Source organism: Trachurus trachurus (assembly GCF_905171665.1).
Source record: "Trachurus trachurus genome assembly, chromosome: 1".
Classification (NCBI taxonomy): domain Eukaryota; kingdom Metazoa; phylum Chordata; class Actinopteri; order Carangiformes; family Carangidae; genus Trachurus; species Trachurus trachurus.
The window spans coordinates 16,676,226-16,695,538 of NC_139891.1; the positions used below are offsets into that span (position 1 = coordinate 16,676,226).

At 43.2% G+C, this 19,313-nt stretch overlaps 1 protein-coding gene across 1 annotated transcript in view; it reads left to right on the plus strand.

Moving 5' to 3' along the window:
• Positions 1-19,313, plus strand: part of zcchc7 (zinc finger, CCHC domain containing 7) — a 49,335-nt gene that overhangs the window by 3,578 nt on the left and 26,444 nt on the right. The window contains exons 2-3 of the mRNA XM_083979389.1: positions 430-1,095; positions 2,121-2,358. Of these exons, the coding sequence (XP_083835515.1) occupies positions 538-1,095; positions 2,121-2,358 (796 nt within the window). The 5' untranslated portion in view covers positions 430-537. The remainder of the gene's footprint in view (positions 1-429; positions 1,096-2,120; positions 2,359-19,313) is intronic.

The window sequence follows — 19,313 nt, forward strand, 5'->3', positions numbered from 1 at the left end:
CATTGAGGGAAGGGCTGAGATTTACTGTGATGGATTGTGCAATGTGAAAACATAATACATGATGTTACTGGTAACTTGTTTTCTAGAGAGTTGACAGCAAGGCAGATATATTAATGTGTGTTGATGAGTGGATAATATGCTGTAAATTTATATCCATTTGAGAGGAAAAAAGAGTTCATATGAACATGTTTCTTTGGACTTCAGACTCCTGTGATTGGAGTTTTTTTTCCTGACAATTCATAGACTGAGTAGAATATAAAGGATGAATAACAATAATGAATTATTCATTTTGAATTGATTAAAAATAGAAAATAAATGTTTTGACTGCAAATTTAAATCAGAAATATTGTTTTGAATGAACAATTTATCATTTGTGATCAGTTGATTATACGAACACACATTTTTTTGTCTGTGCTTTTATCCCTGCAGCCAGCTTCAGCCACCGTGGTCACTGTCATCCCCTCTGTGACAGTGTGTGTGTGTGGGGTAAAGTGTGCAAATCTGTGTGTGTTTGTGTGTTGAGCGTATGCTAGAGTGATGTACAGTGCCTATCAAAACCGTGAGGAGCTGGAGGATGATCTCTACCACGAGGATGATGGAGACTCCGAGGGGTCAGAGGCCGACAGCGAGCTGGAGTTCCGCCTCTACAGCCAGCTCCACTACTCCTCTAATCCTGGTGAGATGGAGGAGCAGGAGGAGCAGGAGGGCAGAGAAGGAGGTGAGGAGGTGGAGGGCCAGGAGGACCAGCAGCCGGAGCTGACTGAGAAGAAGACCGCAGATGCTAACAGAGAAGTGGAGAGCTCTGGAGAAAGTGAGCCTGCCTCTCCTGATATCAGCAAGCTACTGCAACACCTGAAGAAGAAGAAGAAGAAGAAAAAGGAGGAGGAGGGAAAGAAAAGCGATAAGCAGAAGAAGGCAAAACATGATCCTAAAGGCCGGAGGTCGTCGTCATCGCTTTTTGAGGAAGTCATCGTGATCGACTCCGGTCCTGATGTCATCTCCATCTCAGATGATGACAGTGCTGATGATGACGGTGTCTGCGCCCTGAAGGGTCAAGGGTCACACCGGCTGCAGACATCCACCCCGGCACCTCAGGTAAACCACAGAGGGAGGTGGCTTTGTGTGTGATTCTTTACAGTAACATTAATACAGTTAGTCTCTGACACTGTGTGAGGTAACTCCTGAGCTATCAACTTTACAATACAGATCTTTTTTTATAAAGCACTAATCAGAGGAGTCGAGGAACAGAGAAGGACACTGTGCTAGAATGAGATAAATTAAAAACTGAATTGAATTAACAATGACTATGCTTGTCAATGCAATTTAACAGCTGTAAAGAGCTAATAAGACTAATTGATTTAAAAAAAAAAAAAAAAAAAAACATTCGGCATACATTTGCAATAAGGAAATGTTTTTAAATGCTTTGAGGGTTTAGAAGTGCTGTGAATTGACTCTACATAAAATACATCAAATTTCAGTTCAGTTGTGTTTATAAATAGACTCTGACTGACTTGAGCCATTAAAAGGAAGAGTTTCCCAATTGTTCTGGTAATGTCATTAGTGTGCAGCTCCACTGCAGCTGCCTAAGGAAACAAAAAGGACATTTCATACAAACTGTGTAATTTTGAAAGATGTGCACTTGATTTTTGAAACTCAGACTTCTGTATCACATGAACTTCAGATGAAGTTTGGACTATACATCGACTGCGGAGCGCAAGTTTTGCCCTCTATTACTCTATTTTCGTAATGGCTGTTATTAATGAACACAGAAATCACTGTATACATCTTACTATTCTTCTAAGACAGGGGGGTTAGATAGTTATGTTTCTGACCTAAGCCATTTTGTTTTCCCTTCTCCTCTGAATTGACAGTGCTGGTCACTACCTGGCCAGTCCACTGTCCAGCGGCCTATTCCAGTGTGTTGACCTGCAGCAGCAGGGAGGCATGTAGCGATGCCAGTAGCTGGTTTGCTGCTGGACCAGAGCAAGAGTTTAGATTTTAAAAGTTTAATTACACTTTGCCTTCACACCTAATTAGTGGTTTGATCAGTTCAGTGGGGGGTTCAGGATGGTGCAGCTGAAAGCTTTGTGGTAACATGTTGTTTTCTTTTTGTCATCTAGGGAAACCAGAAAAGAAAAAGAAGTCTTGGTGTGCCAATGATTGTGGAGTCCAGCAGCTCTGAGTCAGATTCACATGAGTCAGAGTCTAGATCCGAGTCCGAGTCCGAGTCTGAGTCCAGTTCTTCAGATACGCATGATTCAGATGGTTTAGAGAACTGGATGATCCTGGGTCGAGGGAGCCAGGAAGGAGACCAGTCCATCTCACTCAACCTGGAGGGAGGATCTGTCAGAGATGAAGGTGTGTCTCATGTTTATGTGTGACCTCATTTATGTGTGTGTGAGTGAGCATTGTTGAAAGCTTTGTGATGCGTCTTTGTGCATTTGATTGTGTGTGTGACCAGGAGAATAGAAGCAGCGAGTCATTTTGTCTGGTCCAGCTCATTCAGAACACTTAGCCTACCTGCAGCACATTGATAAGGAGCGGGCACAGCGATGGGCTACGCCATGAACATTCTGTGTGCGTGCGTGTTTGTATGTACATACGCAGCATCTGTGTCTGCATGTTTACGAATTTGTAGGCTCTTAGCATTCCTGGCACCGTCTGCCCAGTCGCTCTCTTCTCTGATCCATCTTTAAGTATGTTTGTGTGCATTATGTATTGATATGTGCGTGCAGGCTGGTGCGGTTGTGAATATTTGTGTTGATAAAATATTCCACTTCTAATCAGCATGCATGTGTACATACACACGCATACCAACAGTCGTAACGCTAATGCCAAAAACAAACAAACTGAGAGACAACAACGCAGGAGGAGAGGGAGGGGAGGTCGGGAGAGATGGGAGTAATCAAAAAATGAATAAAAATGTTCCTCTGCAAATCTCTTCAGATCTACACATTATCTTAACCTGCAGCCTCAGCAACCTCTCCAGCTACTCTCCAGCTACCCCCCCTCCGTCTCCCTCCTACCTAACGCTCTCCCATCTCATTCTTTTATCCTATTTTCTCACTATTGTGCTCTCTCTCTCGCTCTCCCTCTCTCCGTGTCTCTCTCACTGTTTCTTCCTCATTTGAATTTCCCTGGGCTGATGTTTCTGCAAGAGTGCTCACTGCCTCCTCTACACACAACTGGGCTGAAGGAGGGGGTCTGGAGTTGGTGGGAAGGCTCGAGGTTTTGGCCTGGTTTTGGGAGGAAAGGAGGATTTTAGGTCTCTGTGTCTCTTTCTCTCCCTCTCTCTCTCGTTTGGCTTCTCTCTGTGATCTTTGGAGCTTGACCTCATATCTGCACATGGGGGACCATGGGGGGCCATGGGTGTGGTGTGGAAGGGGTCTTAAAGTGGGAGGGGTGGGGGAGGGCTTTGTCAAAAAAAAAAGGGGGAAAAAGGGAAATGAAGGAAATTTTAGGTTCGAGCCTCAACAGTCTTGAGACTGTGCTCCAGTTCTTTACAACACACTCATTTGATTTGAAAGGAGGTTTGTTAAAAAAAATGGGGCGAAACACATTTTGTTATTGTTATAAATCTTATCACAAGACCAAAACCAACAATAGGCTGATATAAACATTGTCTGAAGTCTCATATAGCTTTTTCCTCTGTGCAACAGAACTCTGTTGACACACACACACAAACCACACAGATGTCCTGGCTGACGTGTTCCTTCATTACAATGAAATGTTTTATTTTAAGTCATTTGCTACAGTAAATACACACTAGTACACTCAAGGTATACGTCTGCTTAAGTAGTGACCTGTTTTTAAAAGGTTTATGTCTTACAGAACCATTGTTGGTTATGGTCTTCTCTTCTTCATGGGGCTTGTAAAGGAATGGGAGGAGATGGAACAGCAGCAGGAGTGTCCTGAGGTGGTGTTATGGCTGATGTGGTCCGCGGAGGAGAAGTGATGTCGCACACTCATAGCCTTGGATGCAAAATGGTTTAATAGAATCGAAAAAACATAACCAACGTTTCGACCGTAATGTTTCTTCGTCAGGGTATAGAAGACAAAGCAGAGGCTGATGTGGTCCACCATGACTGAAACAAAGACCACGTCTACAGACATGACATAGGACAAGTGCTGGCAGAGCAGTGCCAACCCTGGCCTTGTGCATCAAGTAAAAGTCTGGTATTTGTGCTGTGTAGACTGTTTTCCCATGATGCATCTCACTCACAAGGGAAATGAAGGAACTGGTCACAACTGCAAAATATAGAAAGTATAATCAAAGATTTTTGGTGACAGACTGCTCTCAGTGGCGTTCCTGTTAATATTAAACAGTACAGTACCTTGGATGCATTTATACAAACGGCAAAAGCAGTCCAATTATACAGTTAAAAGTAAATACTAATAGACATAGCATGTAATACATGTGCAATGGTATGAAGCACAGAACTGGCACCCAGCCTAAATATCGCTATTCTCCTCCTCTCGGCTGGTGTAGGTTTAAGATTGAAAAACAAGATAGCTAATGGACTTATTTTCTTCTTCTGGAAATTTGTTTCGCACCCTCCTTTTTATTTTCCAGAGAAATTGGAAGAGAAGGCCAATTTCAGGTCACTGAGATGTGGCTGGTTGACTACAATGGCCGTTACATCCATAACCAAGGGTTGTTGGAGAAATATACAGATTGTTTTCCGTTTTTATATGCCACGTTGTGTGGTGATTCTTACAGGGTGGATGCTAGCTTGTGTTTTCACATTAGTGTTTGTGTGCAAGTGTGTGTGTATAAGAGTAACAAGTTCACACAGCAGTGACTAATAGTATTTGTACGCCTAAACCCCATCTCAGCATCACCATCAAATCACATTCACTACACTTAGTCTCCACCTCTCACCTTCAGAAATTGAATCCTTTCATCCTCTTTCTCTCCGTCTCGTTCTGTCTCTCTCCTACATGGTGTCACTTGTTCACATACTTTTACAATCTAATCTTTTCTCGCTCCCTCACATATGGTTTTTTATCAAATACATGGACACATGGAGACTCGACGTACACGCACATGCACGACGGCCCGAGTGGCTATCTGTCACCTGGCTGTGAGGGGCAGCGGTTGGTGGGTGGATCTGTAGGGACACTGGATAAGGAAAAGAGAAAAGATAGTAGAGAAAAGGGGGATGAGCGAGGGCCGTCTGCCTGTCCGGCAGCCATGCAGCAGCAACCAGACGGAACAAGAGAGAGAAAGCAGGGCTTCCCAAAATCCAGCTCAGTGCCTCTCCCACCCGGAGAGGTGTGCGTGTACATGCCTGTGAATGAATCCGGGGTGTAGGCGGGGTGTGCTGGAGCTAAACTTGAATTGTAAGTGGTTAAACTTCACTCAGTGGTCACACTTTTTTTTCCCTCTCTCTCTCTGTTGCTCCCCCCAGTTTTTTTTTTTTTTTTGTCCCCTCGGTCTTGGTCAGTGCACACCAAACTTTGTTTGAGGCTTAGAGAGTCAGCTCTGGCTCACTATCGGGGTGGCCGATCACATCAGAGTGTGTCCGTGTGTGTGTGTGTTGGATGTGTGTGTTTCACCGAAGGTCTTGGTAAATTAGAGAAGAGAGTGTGTTTGTGTGTTTGTACAAAAAGGTTAACTCTCTCTGTCTCAGGAGGAAGGTAAGCTTCTCTTCTCTTCTCTTCTCTGCTCTCCTCTCTTCAAGCTGCTATATTTCTTAGTCTTTCCATGCTGTTCAGTTTGGGTTGGCATAACAACAAGACTTTTCATAGTCTCTGATTAAAAGCTGTGGTATGAGTGTGTTCACTCTCTACCTTCATATGTGTTGTAACTGTGTGTTGCTGCTTGGGGCCTGGGGCTTCTGCCTGCAGCAGCCTCCACTCTGACACCTCGGTTGGCCTTTGTATATTTCGAGGTGTGTGTCATTGTGCATCACATGCCAGTGTACAGTATGAACAAAGTGAAATATGGATTTAGTTGGCTTCTCAGTGTTTGTGGCTCTGATTATGAGTGAGAGTGCATGTTTATGTTCAGGGCATCGGGATTGTAAAATGAGATTACAGTGGCATGTTGGGTGCCACACTAGGTGTGTGTGTGTGTGTGTGTGTGTGTGTGTGTGTGTGTGTGTGTGTGTGTGTGTGTGTGGCAGTGTGAATGTGTGTTGTGGGTGTGTGGGTGGGCGGGCAGGCGCTGCAGAAGGGAGGCATGGATAGGATCAGCTCTTATCTTGGCTGCCCAGTGCCACACGAGGTGTAACGCCACACCCACACTACCACACAGTGTGTTTGAACAGGCACGCACACACACATTCTCACCATGAAATCGCTGTGCCATAGTTTGACTTGTATTATCCAGTTTTTACAGAAGATATGCAAATTAGATGAGACTACTCTGTGGGCCTAATATTAGCGCATGCAAAGTAAATTGTAGAAATTTCAGCTTACAGCCTGATGCTTTCATTTAAAAAAAAAAAAAAAACCTTGCGATTGAACAACTGTAAAGAGGTAAACGAAACAGCAGTTTCTTTGTAATATGAAAAATCCCCTTGGTACGCCTCAGTCATGTTGCTTATCACATCCTTTGGGTGTTCTTTCTGGGTCATCTTATTCAATGTTTGGCCTCATCATTTTCTAATTGAAAAGATGTACTTTTGTCATTAAATATTTCCAGAGATGTTTTGTTTATCTGGAGATGACATCTATTTCCGTTTATTGAACTGCATGCACGGCTGCGAAGGAAGTTCCAGTAAAGTGTCTTTGTTCTTTTGCACTTGTCATTGTTACTCTCTTGTTCATGAACAGATCCATTGTCAATTCACTTCTATCAGTTGTTTTTAATACATCTTTTACTGTAGACCCACGGCCTCCAGGTTTCCTGAAAAACTGAGGCGAATTGGTCAGTTAAACAAGTGAAGGAAGAGCACGGCAGCAGTGTAAATTCTGATTCAGTGACGAGGAATGTGAAGAAGCTCTTGAGTTTCTATCCAAAGAAATCTGTGTGGAAGGACAGACGGCAGGGCTCAGCGTCAAACAGAGAGAGAGAGAGATGAGAGCGGGTAACCTAAAGTGGATGAGACAGGCCTTGAAAAGGACTGGCCACGGTGCTGCTGTCGGTCAGGCCCGGTTTGTCTCCAGGCTCAGATCTCAGAGTGGCTTTAACACGGCTGGATCTCTGTCCGCACACATCTAGCCCTGTCTGTCAGTTACTGTCTGTGTGTTGCTGCTGGTTCTACAGTCGAACCCTCTCGTCTAACACTTGACCCGGCGTGGCTCCGCACAACACCGCACATCTTGAGACATGATGATGATGTTGTTGTTGTTGTTTGTTTTTTTTCCTTGGGTAAAATGAAACAGCTGTTCGTCTGTGAACTGTTTCAGATCCGCTGCATGTCGGCAACATTTGAATCTGTGTCTTTGAAGCTTTAGGCTGATGCAATATGAGTTTTGACAAGGTTATGATGAAATGAATTAGTGTTCATTGATATTGGATTTTGCTTCATGGTTCTGGTCAAATGTGAAATTGAAGAATGTGATATAGACAAAAAAAAAAGGTTTATTTTACATAATTATAGAAATTAAATTTTCATAATGTTGTATGGATGAATTATTTCTTTTTACCCCTTTTTTTCTTGCAGTTGAGCTTATATCACAGGATTACTATGCTGTTATTAGCTGCTGCTAACAGTGAATAATTTCAGCTGTGGTTCAACTGCAGAACATCTTGTCTTCTCTGCTGATATTTGCACCACATTTATCTGCATCTGGAGGGGACAAGCCATCCTGTTTGAAAGTAATCTCTGTCAAAATAATCTATGAAAATTTCTCTATTTTTTTCGTGGAAACTTTGACTAAAAAAATACCCACAGACATCTGCGGTCGCGGCTGCAGGTGCTCATTTGTATTAATGCTCCCTGTTTGTTCTTCAGAGTGAGAGGCAGCATTTAAATATAATCTAGTTGAAATCAGTTTGGCTAAACTTGCAGACACCCACACACTGTGGCCTTAGCTGCCGGGACACTACGAATTTGAATTTAAGTTGGTTTAAAATTGTTCCTCTCATTAATCATTTGATAATTTATTATGGTAGATGAGTCTCTAATCAATGATATATGGACTGTGAAAGTTTTATTGTTTTGTGTTGGGGAGGAAAATGAGAAAACATTTTGTGAGTGAAAGTGAAGGTGTGATGCGAGGTTGGATGTTGTGTGTGTTGGAGTGTGAAGGTGTGTGCATCTAAAGACAAAAGTGTGTGTATGTTTGTGTGTGCGTGCGTGTGTGTGTGAGAGAGAGAGCGAGAGAGAGAGAGAGAGCCGGTGTCAGCCTCACCACGCCTGAGGTGAGCCCAATAACCGTGCCTTGGCCCACTGGAACGGAGTTTCACCGTCTTTAGTTTCGAATAGAGGAAGAATGTGACGTTAAATGAAATGGTTTTCATTTTTTAAATGTGGTGCTGGTGAATTGTGGTTTTTGAGTTTTGTTATTAAATGTAAAATGTGCCGAAGAAGGTGTCGGAAAGAGTGTCAGGTGTGTGTGTATATTTTTTTTTATTCTTTCAAAGCAAAAGCACACAACCTCCCGTTTGTAGTAGCTGTAGCCTGGAGGAAGGGGTAATAAACTAGAGACCAGAGGGTCCCTACTGTACTTTAGAGAGAGAGAGAGAGTGTGTGTGTGTGTGTGTGTGTGTGTGCGCGTGTGTGAGTGAATAGGGAATCCCACTCTTCTGCTTTAACTTTTATTTAACCAGGGTATCCCATTGAGAGCAAGAATCTCTTTTCCTGCAGACCTGCAGCAGACATTGTGCCCTGAAGCTACAGGATAACACACACACACACACACACACATACACACACGCGCTCTCATGTATGATTAAATAAAACGTCTAAGGCTCAACACCTTAATCCCACATTGTATGTAGCGGTACCCAGCATGTGTGAGACAATAACAGTATTTCAAATGTCACATCGTCATATTTCTGTTTTGCCGTCTTGTCCTTTTAGTAAGATCTGAAAAGGAGGACAGGAGGGACAGGACAGAGAGGAAACCAGCAGAGGGAAAAAAATGTCAATTACAATTACCAATAATAATCATTATAATTAAGCAATCACTTAATAGGAAATCAAATTATTGTGGGGGTTGACAGTGGGACAGAGGGAGCTCCCGTGGGACTGTATTAATTTCTGTTCTTTTATTTGGCCGGAGAACTTTCCCCTTATTGTCTTTCTTTGGCTTTTGGGCAGGGAGGGGTTGTTGAGAGGGCTTTATTAACTGGTAGCCTAGGGTGGTGATATTTTTTCTTCCCTTTTTTTGATGGGGGTGTGAAGGAGGAGTTAAGGGGAAGGGTTTGGAGGGATATGTATTAATATTAATACATTTTTGGGATGCGGAAGAGGGGTGGGCGAGATGGATGATGTAGGGTGGGGTTGGGTTGGGTTGGGGGTGAGCAAAGGCAGCCACGGATCCACAAAATCACCCCCTCTCCTCTCGTCTCATTCCCCTCCTTGTTCTGGGGGGGGGGGGGGGGGGGGGGCAACAGCGGTATCGAGGAGTGGGGGCGAGAGCTGTTTTGGAATCAGAACTTCAGTTTAACAGTCAACAGGATGAGAGGGAGAACCCCAAACGCACAAAGACCCACGTTTAGGGTTAGTACATTCACTCCAGTATGCAAAAGGGGTTGCCTAATAATAGCGAGGCAATGTTTTTCACAGGGTCCCAGAGGATGGTTGTGCATGTGTGTGTTTGGCAGTGCACCACAAAGACACACCAGTGTGCCTGTGTAGCCGTTTCCTCTCCAGAGGCTCCTGGCAGTGTGTATGTGGCCATTCCAAGGCTTCTCCCCATGTCTCTTAATTAAGGCACTCGTCAGACAGAGACCAGCTGGGCCTGGTCTGGCCTAGCTGGCACTCACCACAATTTCAGTCAATCTTTGCTCATCCCTCGTCCTCCCTGTCTTTCTCTTTCTATGTCATCCACTTTCTCTTCATCTTTCCTCTCCCTTCTTCGTTGATTTGCTTCTGTATCGTCTGTTTGTTTTTCCCTCTTGTGTTTGAATTTCCTCCACCGTCCTGTCCGCCCCCATCGCTGTGCAGATGTGCTAATACACTCTGCGTGCTAATGTGTAGTGTAAGCTTAACTGCTTGACCTTTCCATCACACCTGCCTTCAATAAGGAACTAATTAGGAGTCCCAGTAGGATCGGAGAGATTTCCGGTTAATAGGCCCTTAAATACCAGGATTTATGTGTTTGGTTTGGTGGAACGTGCTAAATACTCAAGCTGTTGTCATGGGAGGCAAATGCCAGATCACACCGGTGAGTCGGCTACTGTTTCATCTCAGACAAGGGCCACGTCTGAAAAAGGAAAAAAAACACGTAGTACCTATCACATCAGTTGTTATAGGAAGCCATTTTTTTTTTTTTTTTTATCATTTTCAATGTCTCCTTTTGTCATCGTTACCAATTTGTAACTATTTACATCGGATGTGTTTCCAAAAATTAGTAAAGGTGCTCAAATATGAGGTGTTTAAAAGGTACTTACTGCCAATAAACTGTCATATCTGTTTGATTTTGCTTATTTGGTCACATTTCCTTTGAAAACCGACACTAAATAACAAGCGTAAAACATAGGTGCTTAACATTGGCCTGTGTCTGAAACGTTTTACAGCAGATCAAGGTGTCATCAGGAATGGAAGGATTTTAATGTGGACATGAGGAGAAGGTCATTTATTTGCATGATCTCTAAAACGAGCACAGGCCAAAGGTGACTCAGAAATTCAACATTAACCTATATCTATAACCGGGCTTCACCTTTCTTCCTCTAACCCTAAAGCTCCCCCTCCCTCCATCCATCCATCCCATTTCTTTATTTATCCACTCCCATTCCCAACCATCCTTCCATGCAACTAGACCAAGCCCTGGTTACGTGGCTGTTGCTATGCCGGGCTTGCAGGGTCTGGATTCATGCTATAGGCTCGCCTGTGCTAATCCAGCTTGTATCTTTGATCTGTTTGAGAGGTGTCCTGTGTCCTCATTCTCCATATTCAGACTCCAGCCACAGAGGCTTGATGTATCTGGATGTAGTAAATGGAGATTATCACTGGGGTAAATTTCCTGTGATGGAGAAATGACCCAGCATTGGTATGACAAGCTTGCACATATGTGTACCCGATTATTATTATTTTTTTTAACATTGTGTGTCTGCGAATGAAGTTTAAGTCTTTGCTCGTGCACGGGTTCCTGCGTGCACACATGCCTGTGCATTAGCACACCTAGGCCGCCCCTTTATCCGGGGGATTATGGTTAAATGGAATGCTGAGATTCTGGCAGCGAGCGACCGATAAAGCCGAAGTCGGCGTTGGGAGAGAAAATTAATTATTGAGGATAAAATCAGAGTGAAAGAGATAGTTACCAACTCGTTGGGGAGTTTAGTCATTGATATTTCGGCGCAGGCTTCCAGACAACACACAGAGTTCATCACACCCCTAATGTGAGACTAGTATTGTGTGTTTGGGAGCATACACCTAGAACAGGGCTTTGCAAACTTTTAAATGTTTTGGTCAGACATCTTCAAACTGAAAGCATTTGGTTTCAATGCAGTCTTTACATACTGATTGAGCTTTTTCTCGGTGGATTAGCTGAAATGTCCTGAGGCTCTCCTGCAGCTCCAGGTTTCTTCTTTGATTACTGAAACTTTACCAGTGAATAGTAGATGTGTATTGTGTTTATCATCTAGTGTACAATAACATAACAATTTATTTCTATACTGTATGATAATTGTATTTTTGATTCCAAGCCCATAGCCAGAACAAGATTTACAGTCTTCCCAGAATCAAATATGAATTTTGGCAGAGTTCGTGGAGTTGATGTAAAAATCTGTTTAAAAAACGAATTTATAATTTTAATTAGATTCAGTCAACTGGTTGAAATAATCCTACAAAGAATGTAGTCTTGATCAAAGGTGGGTTTCCGAATTTACGCGAGTACTGAATTAAAACGTATTAAATGTCTATAACAGCAAATAAAAACATTTTTATTTTATTAAAACTAGACTGTGGAAGTGTTTTGTTTCTTTAGTTTCCCCACCTTTTTAGAAGATTATCTTGGGTTTTCCATCGTTGCATGAGGAAACCTGTAAATTTTTAGCTTTCAGGGACTTTGGCTATAATAATGATACAGTATTTTCCAGAATGATGCATTTTTGATATAGTGCAGCTGTTGTACAAGTAAAACAAATATTGTGGAATATACTGTAGCGGAAAACTCTAGAGATTTTCTTTTAAGTGCATGAGAATCAAAACAAACAAGTTCAAGGGGATCTGTGTTAAGATTTAAGAAATATATAGTAACAATGTAAACAATATAAAAACTGTATCAGCACTTAATACTTTTAATACTGTGTCATGGTTTGATATTCACACACAACCTACAAAAAAATATTTCTCTGTCATGGCAACTCATCACCACCACACCACCTTCGTGCATGTCTTCTTTTGTTTTTCTTTTTGTGTCTAAATTCTTTCTGCTGAACTGTTTTTTTTAATACTTTGACAACAGCAAACCTAAATGACTGTGATGGTGTTTTTACACTACAAACCAAATGACAAAACCTGAGTCTTGTGCTGTTGAAACTGTAAAAGTGATATAACCTGGAAAAGCAATATATGATTTTCCCTTTTTTTTTTAAATTCAAGAGTCCTGCATGGCCACTGTTGAAAAAGATCAGCTGTGGACAAATAACTGTCTGTGACCTTACAGGACTCCTTATATCTACAGATTTGTGTGTGTGGGCTTGTAGGGCTGTGGACGTGTATGTGTGTGCGCGCGCAGGTGAGCGCATTTCTGTCCTCTGAGTGCAGACTGATCAATAGTAATTGGGTTGAGTGTCTCAAGCCTGTTTCTTTCCTTTGTACTGTGGCCCTTTTGTAGGCTGACACAGGGCCAGAAGAGAAAGGGGGACAGGGGAGAGAAAGAAAAGGACGAAAGAAGGGGGGAGACAGAGAGAAAATGGAGGATGTTTGCAAGTCGACGAGCATGACCGACTCCCTCAACCAAATCTCCGGATATTTATTCAGCATTACTCACTAATCTAAAAAAATCTTCCTCCCTTTCTGTCTCTCCTCCTTTCTTTTCATTCACACTCCACACTGGAGGGATGTGTGTGTGTGTGTAGGTTTCTGAGGGGATACTGTAGGATGATCTTAAAGAGGTATGATAAAGCAGAGATAACTTGTTAATATGTATTAACAGGCTCCTCACCTTTCCCTCTCTTTCTCCTTCTTACTTACAAACACAGGCACACTCCCAGAGTATCTCTCCGTTCTCCTCCCTCGCTGTTCTCTCTCTTTTATGACTTCCATAAAAGCAACGTGTGTTGAGTGAGGGCGGTGAGCTCCAGCGGTATTAGCAGGGAGGCATTAGGCATAAACTCTAAGGTATATTAAAGCAACGGCCCTGTTGTTCATATAAACACGCCAATTCAATTTAGCCTGCCCCACGGGGAATGGGATTTCAGCAGCTACCGAGAGTAGGAGGAGGGAGGGATGGAGAGAGAGGGAGAGGGGAAGTGGGGGGAGCATGAGTAGTGGATGAGGTAAGACAAGAAGAGGAGGTGGGATGAAGGGATCTTGGGCAGTAGAGAAGGCAAGGTGAGGGAATGAGGAGGAGGAGGAGGAGGAGGAGGATGGGGGTGAGGAGAAAGAGAAGGAGAGGTAGAGCAGAGATGTGGAGATTGGCGTCTGGGAGTGGCACGGTGGCTAGTTGCAGGAATTCATTATTGTCGACTGGTTGCATTAACTACCATGACGTAAGCAGCACCCCTGTGTTTCTTGTGTGTGCGCGCGGGCATCGGACACGAACCCCACACAGACACGCACGCCCGCACGCACACTCATGCCTAAACCACACACCCTGGCAGCCAGGCAGAGGGGCTGCCAGTGTCTGTGCGCCACTGCACGCTTGGACAGAGCGTTATGTGGGAAACCCTACAGTTATATTATTCAATCCAAATTCAAATGGGCTTGTCAGGAAAGCTCCTGCTTTTTATTACCTGTCAGAAAAACCAAGGGATGGACGGTGCAGAGGGGGAGCAAATTAAACGACAGTAAATAAGACCCCCTATCTCTCTCTGCTCCCCCCTGCCATTCTGCCCACCCCCCCTCTGCACAGTATTTTGGAGACACACACACACACACACACATTTACAGATTTTGACAGCGTGTTGTTGTTCAACTCTATCTCTAGTTTACCTTAACCAGGTTTTATCTGTCAATCAGATGCTGAAAGACCTAATTATTTTGTTCATCACTGAATACGATCTCCAGCCAATATGGAGTCAACTGAGCTGAGCACGGGATGTGATATTAAAGGAAAAATCAGTCAGACATTTACTGAAATTGATTTTGATGCACAGTTGATGTCTATAAACAAAGGATCATGGGAAATCGGAGAGAATGCGAAGGAAACGCAGGCAAAAAAAAAAACGAAAAAACGAAAAGGGAGATGGGAGAATTTCTTAAAGATGAGCCGAGTATGTTTCTTCCCATTTCACACACACACACACACACACACACACACACACACACACACACACACACACACGCACACACACACACACACACACACGCACACACGCTCCCACCCTGAACACCCAGAACAGCTTCCTCCCGTCAGCCAGGCATAACCTCTGCCATCTGTCCACCCCCTCCTTCTCCTCTCTTCCTCCTCTTTCCTTTTCACCCCTCCTCTCCTCCTCCTCCTCCTCTGCTCTTCTTCTTTTCCCCTCTTCTCCCCCTCTGGGTATAGAGAAGTTTTCCCCACCTTCACTCTCCAATGGCATTCAGAGAGATGTGGGGAACTTGATGTTTGTCTCGAGAGTCAGAGGGACATTTCTGTATCTGTTACAGGAGGAGGAGGGAGAGAGGCGGAGCGGCCAAAGTCGAGAGTCTTTCGGTTTCTTTCGGGTTTTAGTGGAGCGTTGGGTGGAATTAATGGGTGCAGTTTATTCTCAGTGTCATTAAAAGTCACTGGAGAAAAGTCCCAGTATATCCCACAACTTTATAATTTCATCCCCATCCTGTGACCTCAGACGTCTTATGTGCTGCCTTCACTGTCTTTACCCCGTCAATGAGTGGTTCTTTCATTGCCCTCGCACCGTTTTTGGGGGATTTAGCTTCATACATTGACATTGAATTTTCAGGCTTGTTTGGAATTTGACATTTGACGCACACTTTCACGCAACCTGTGGTCTGGAACAGAAAGTGCTGTTACCTGCATCTGTCTGATTATTTAATGACTCTTTGGGCTGCAGGGCCTGCATTCAAAATGATAATAGCTCTAAATTGAATAATCTATATATTTAATAACAGAAATTTTAACTCATTTATTGGGAAACATTTAGGTTGTTAGAGACTTGTATAAATAACTTTTTTGCCGAATTTGTCTTACTTCAATTTTTGACAGATTGACAAAATAAGTTAACGAACGTCAGTTAACCAGATATGCAGGGTACTGTAAGAACATGTACATTTTTGAAGGTTTTCTTCTTTTTTTTGAGAGGGAGCTTGTGGCTTCGACAGTAGAGAGATGACAGGAATGAAATGATGAGAAAGGTTGAGAGCGACATGCAACAGAGGTCTAGTTCCAGGCACTAACTGGAGACGTTATGGTTCATGGTCGGAGCCTTAAACCCCTTGACCACCAGGCCGCCCCATTATTTTTGACATATGTTACTAACAATCAACCATTCACAGACATAATCTGTAGATGAGTTAGTAGCAGAAATAAGTCGCAGAGGGGATGATAATATTGTTCTGTTCCCATTCTCCCCCGAATCTGCCACCAACTTCCAACTTTGCAAGGTAACGAGGACAGCTGGATGCATTTATGAACTGTATTTGAATGGAGTGATAAAAGAGCCATATTAGGAGCTCCTCTTCTAATCCTCTATTGTTCTTTGTCTGTCCCCTGTCCCACAGAGGGGCTGCTCTAATTAAAGACTAATAATTGTATTGTTTTATAAAGCCTATAGAGACAGAGATTCTGCTCTTCAATCATTCACTCTCTCCAATGTACCCTGCCCATGGAGGGCTATCTTGCTGGAAGAAGTCTGTAACACAGTGACTGACTGTTTTTGGTTGGGGGTGGGGGTGACTGTGTGAGCGTGTGTGTGTGTGTGTGTGTGTGCGTGTGCGCGTGTGTGTGTGAGAGAGAGAGGGCTGTGTGGCATACAGTAGGAGGAGGAAGGAAAAAGCCAAATCTAAATTAAAACTTTAAAGCACTATTATTTAATTACCCCAAAGGCTGTGGATTTGAAGGATTGAAGGGTGTGTGTGTGTGTGTGTGTGTGAGTGTGTGTGTGTGCATATATGTATGTGCATGCGTGTGTGCATGCATGTGCTGTGTTTGCTCATGCAAATGCGTGCTGCTGTCCAGGATTATTTCAGTTTTTCAATTTGCCCTTTCTCCTCAGTGTGTGTGTATGTGTTTGTGTGTGTATGTGCATAGTGTTCATGTGTGTGTTTGGATGTGCGTGTGACCATAGAGTTACCCCCTTATTGGTTGGCCTTTCCTGTTGCCCCTCCTTCACCCCTACCCTTCACACACATGCACACACACATGCACGCATGCATGCTGAAGCGCCGGCAGATAAAAAGGCATTATGGTAAATTCCACTTAATGACAAATTTTTAATTTGGGGAACAGGGCCTGGTGAATGGAGCTTAATTACCGGGGCCAAAGATCCCTCGGAAAAATAACCCCCTCGACGTGCCCAACCTGCCCGATAATGGAGCGCTCCACAAAATGCCTCAGATAAACCAACTCCGTTTATCTACCCCCCACCCCTCCTTCTCTCTCTGTATAATAACAAAAATAACAATCATGAAAATTCTATCTGCCTCCCAGCCCCCATCCCCTCACTTCCCTCTCCCGCCCTCCCGCCCACTGCCTGGCTCACTCCCGCAGGAGGAAATTCATCAAAATGAAATTGAGGTTGCAACTCACTGGTTTTATTAAAATATATTTGCCCTGTACAGACATTGTGTGCTGATGTGTTAGTGTGTTTCGCCACAGAAGACAAAAGGGACACCCGGAATAATTTGGTCAGTGTTATCAGCGATATTTATTTGTTGGCGTACACGAGTATGACTTTGGCCATTAAATACAAACACTTGTTGACTGGTAGGCTGCTCTGCCATTTTACTGCATTGAGTTAAAAACTCCATACAGACCTCTGCTGCGAACAGGCGCGTTGAATTAAACACATGGTGCCACTGATATGACTGACATTTTTTCTCATGACGACGATTGTGTGAAATGTGCCATTCAAAAACAGTTAATTAACAGGTAAAACTTTAAATTAGTAGGCTACATTTTCTTTGTAATTTGGCTTGTAGTGTCAGGAAATAGTTGTTAATCTAGAGATATTCAAATGACATCACATAAGACAGAGAAAACCAATAAATTCTCACAATTTAGGACTTGCAACGAAGGGTTTGACATAACTCTGTTAAACAGTTAGCCTGATTCTGATCAACTAATCAATTTATCAGCAAATTGTTCCTCTCCTACTTTATTTATGCTATATAATGAGTTATTCTGGAGCACAAAAATTTAAACCTAATTTTTTGTCGATGTTTTGGAGTACTGTACATTGTCTTTGGTTCACCCAAGTAGTAAACACCCCAAGAGGTTACTGCTCTAAATGACCAAAAAGCCTTGATTTCACAACCTAAAATAAGCTTTTATAACCAGTAATCAAGTCTGAGTCACTCACATGGTTTGATAGTCATCCTGTGATCAATATGACTGTAAAACTCTCGTTTTTTGTGGATGGGGAAAGTCTTGTGAGATGATACAGTTTCTATTGTCCTGTAATGTGTCATAGGCACAAAGCATCCAAGCATGTTTTTGGGGCAAATTTTAAAACGGCGTCTTTTTGAACACTGCACGCATGAGTCTGAGACCGGCAGAACTGGTCACGAGTCAGGACCGTGTGTTTAATTAGAACTACTGTGATTATCAACAGATAAACGGAGATCAGTTTTGCCTTTCAATTGAAAATCTACACTAAATAGACGACTAACGGATATTAAAAAGACACAATGACTACCTGTCTTTTGTCAAACACACAGACATGCGCCGGCTTGGTTTTGAATAACTTGAACATGGTTCCGCTGTACGTACACACAACCACACAAACACACACACACACACACACACATCCAGCATCGCTCACTTTTCTTGGCCTTCTCTGGTCCCTGTTGTTGTGTACCCTGATTGGACCATGTGGTTGCCATGCGGTTGCCAGGCCGCGCCCCTGCTGTGTGGTAATTGGTGTCTGTGGTGTTGCCGCGTGGCGACGGTGCTTTGACTGACAGGTTTGGCCACCTGCCCTGCCCTCGCTGCCAACATGGCGTGGAAGGGGGTGAAGGGGAAGGGAGGAGGTGGCACGGGCTGGCAGGGGTGAGCACTCAATGTGTCAAGGGTGGGGGGTGTGTTGGGGGGTGCTGAGGGGCGCATAACAAGAGACAAGCTGTGATGAAATATGTGATGGCCGAACACAAGGCAGATTCAACAGGGACCAGGCCGATGGTATCTGCTTGTATTTCATTGAGCTGCAAAACATAAATGACTAAAATTACTATTCACATAGTGTGTTTTTCCCCTGATATGTAGTATGTATATGTACACTATAGTTTGTTATATCGAGGTTGGGCTCAGAAACACTTCTTGGATTGTGTTCAAGACAGATTTCCAGCACAGAAATAGAGCTCTGCTACCCAACCAGATGTTGTCGGGCGTGGGCTGGGGTATAGCTTTGGTAATTTTCAGATGTAATTTGTTGAGAAATGTGTCTCTTTCTGTGTCTGTCTGTGCTCGATGAGGTTCAATGCCACATAATTACTTCTTCCTAGGCTCTGTGGTGCCAGGACTTGGAACTTATCTTTCGTAAATTAAAACGCTAAATAACCACCACAACTCAAAAAAGACAAATTATGCCGTATTACTGTCTTGGTTTTTATTTATTTGAACATAACACGTTATTATTTATCCTTTGGATGTTTGACTTTAAGATGTTTTATTGATGATGTCTTTGGAAGTGATATGATGTCAATGACCCAATCACCTGGACCCCTCTGTGGTGTTTTGTTAAGGACCACACCAGAGTGCGTGACCGGCCTTTTTATTGTTTTATCCTCCTTATAATGAACAAAACTTTAATTGTGTGCGCATACACAATGCCAGTAGGCTTATTCCAATAAAAGTCAAGATAAAGAAAAAAAATCCAATCTGTAGTACTAGTCTCTCAAATTTGGCAGTACCAGTTGTATTACGTTTGGACT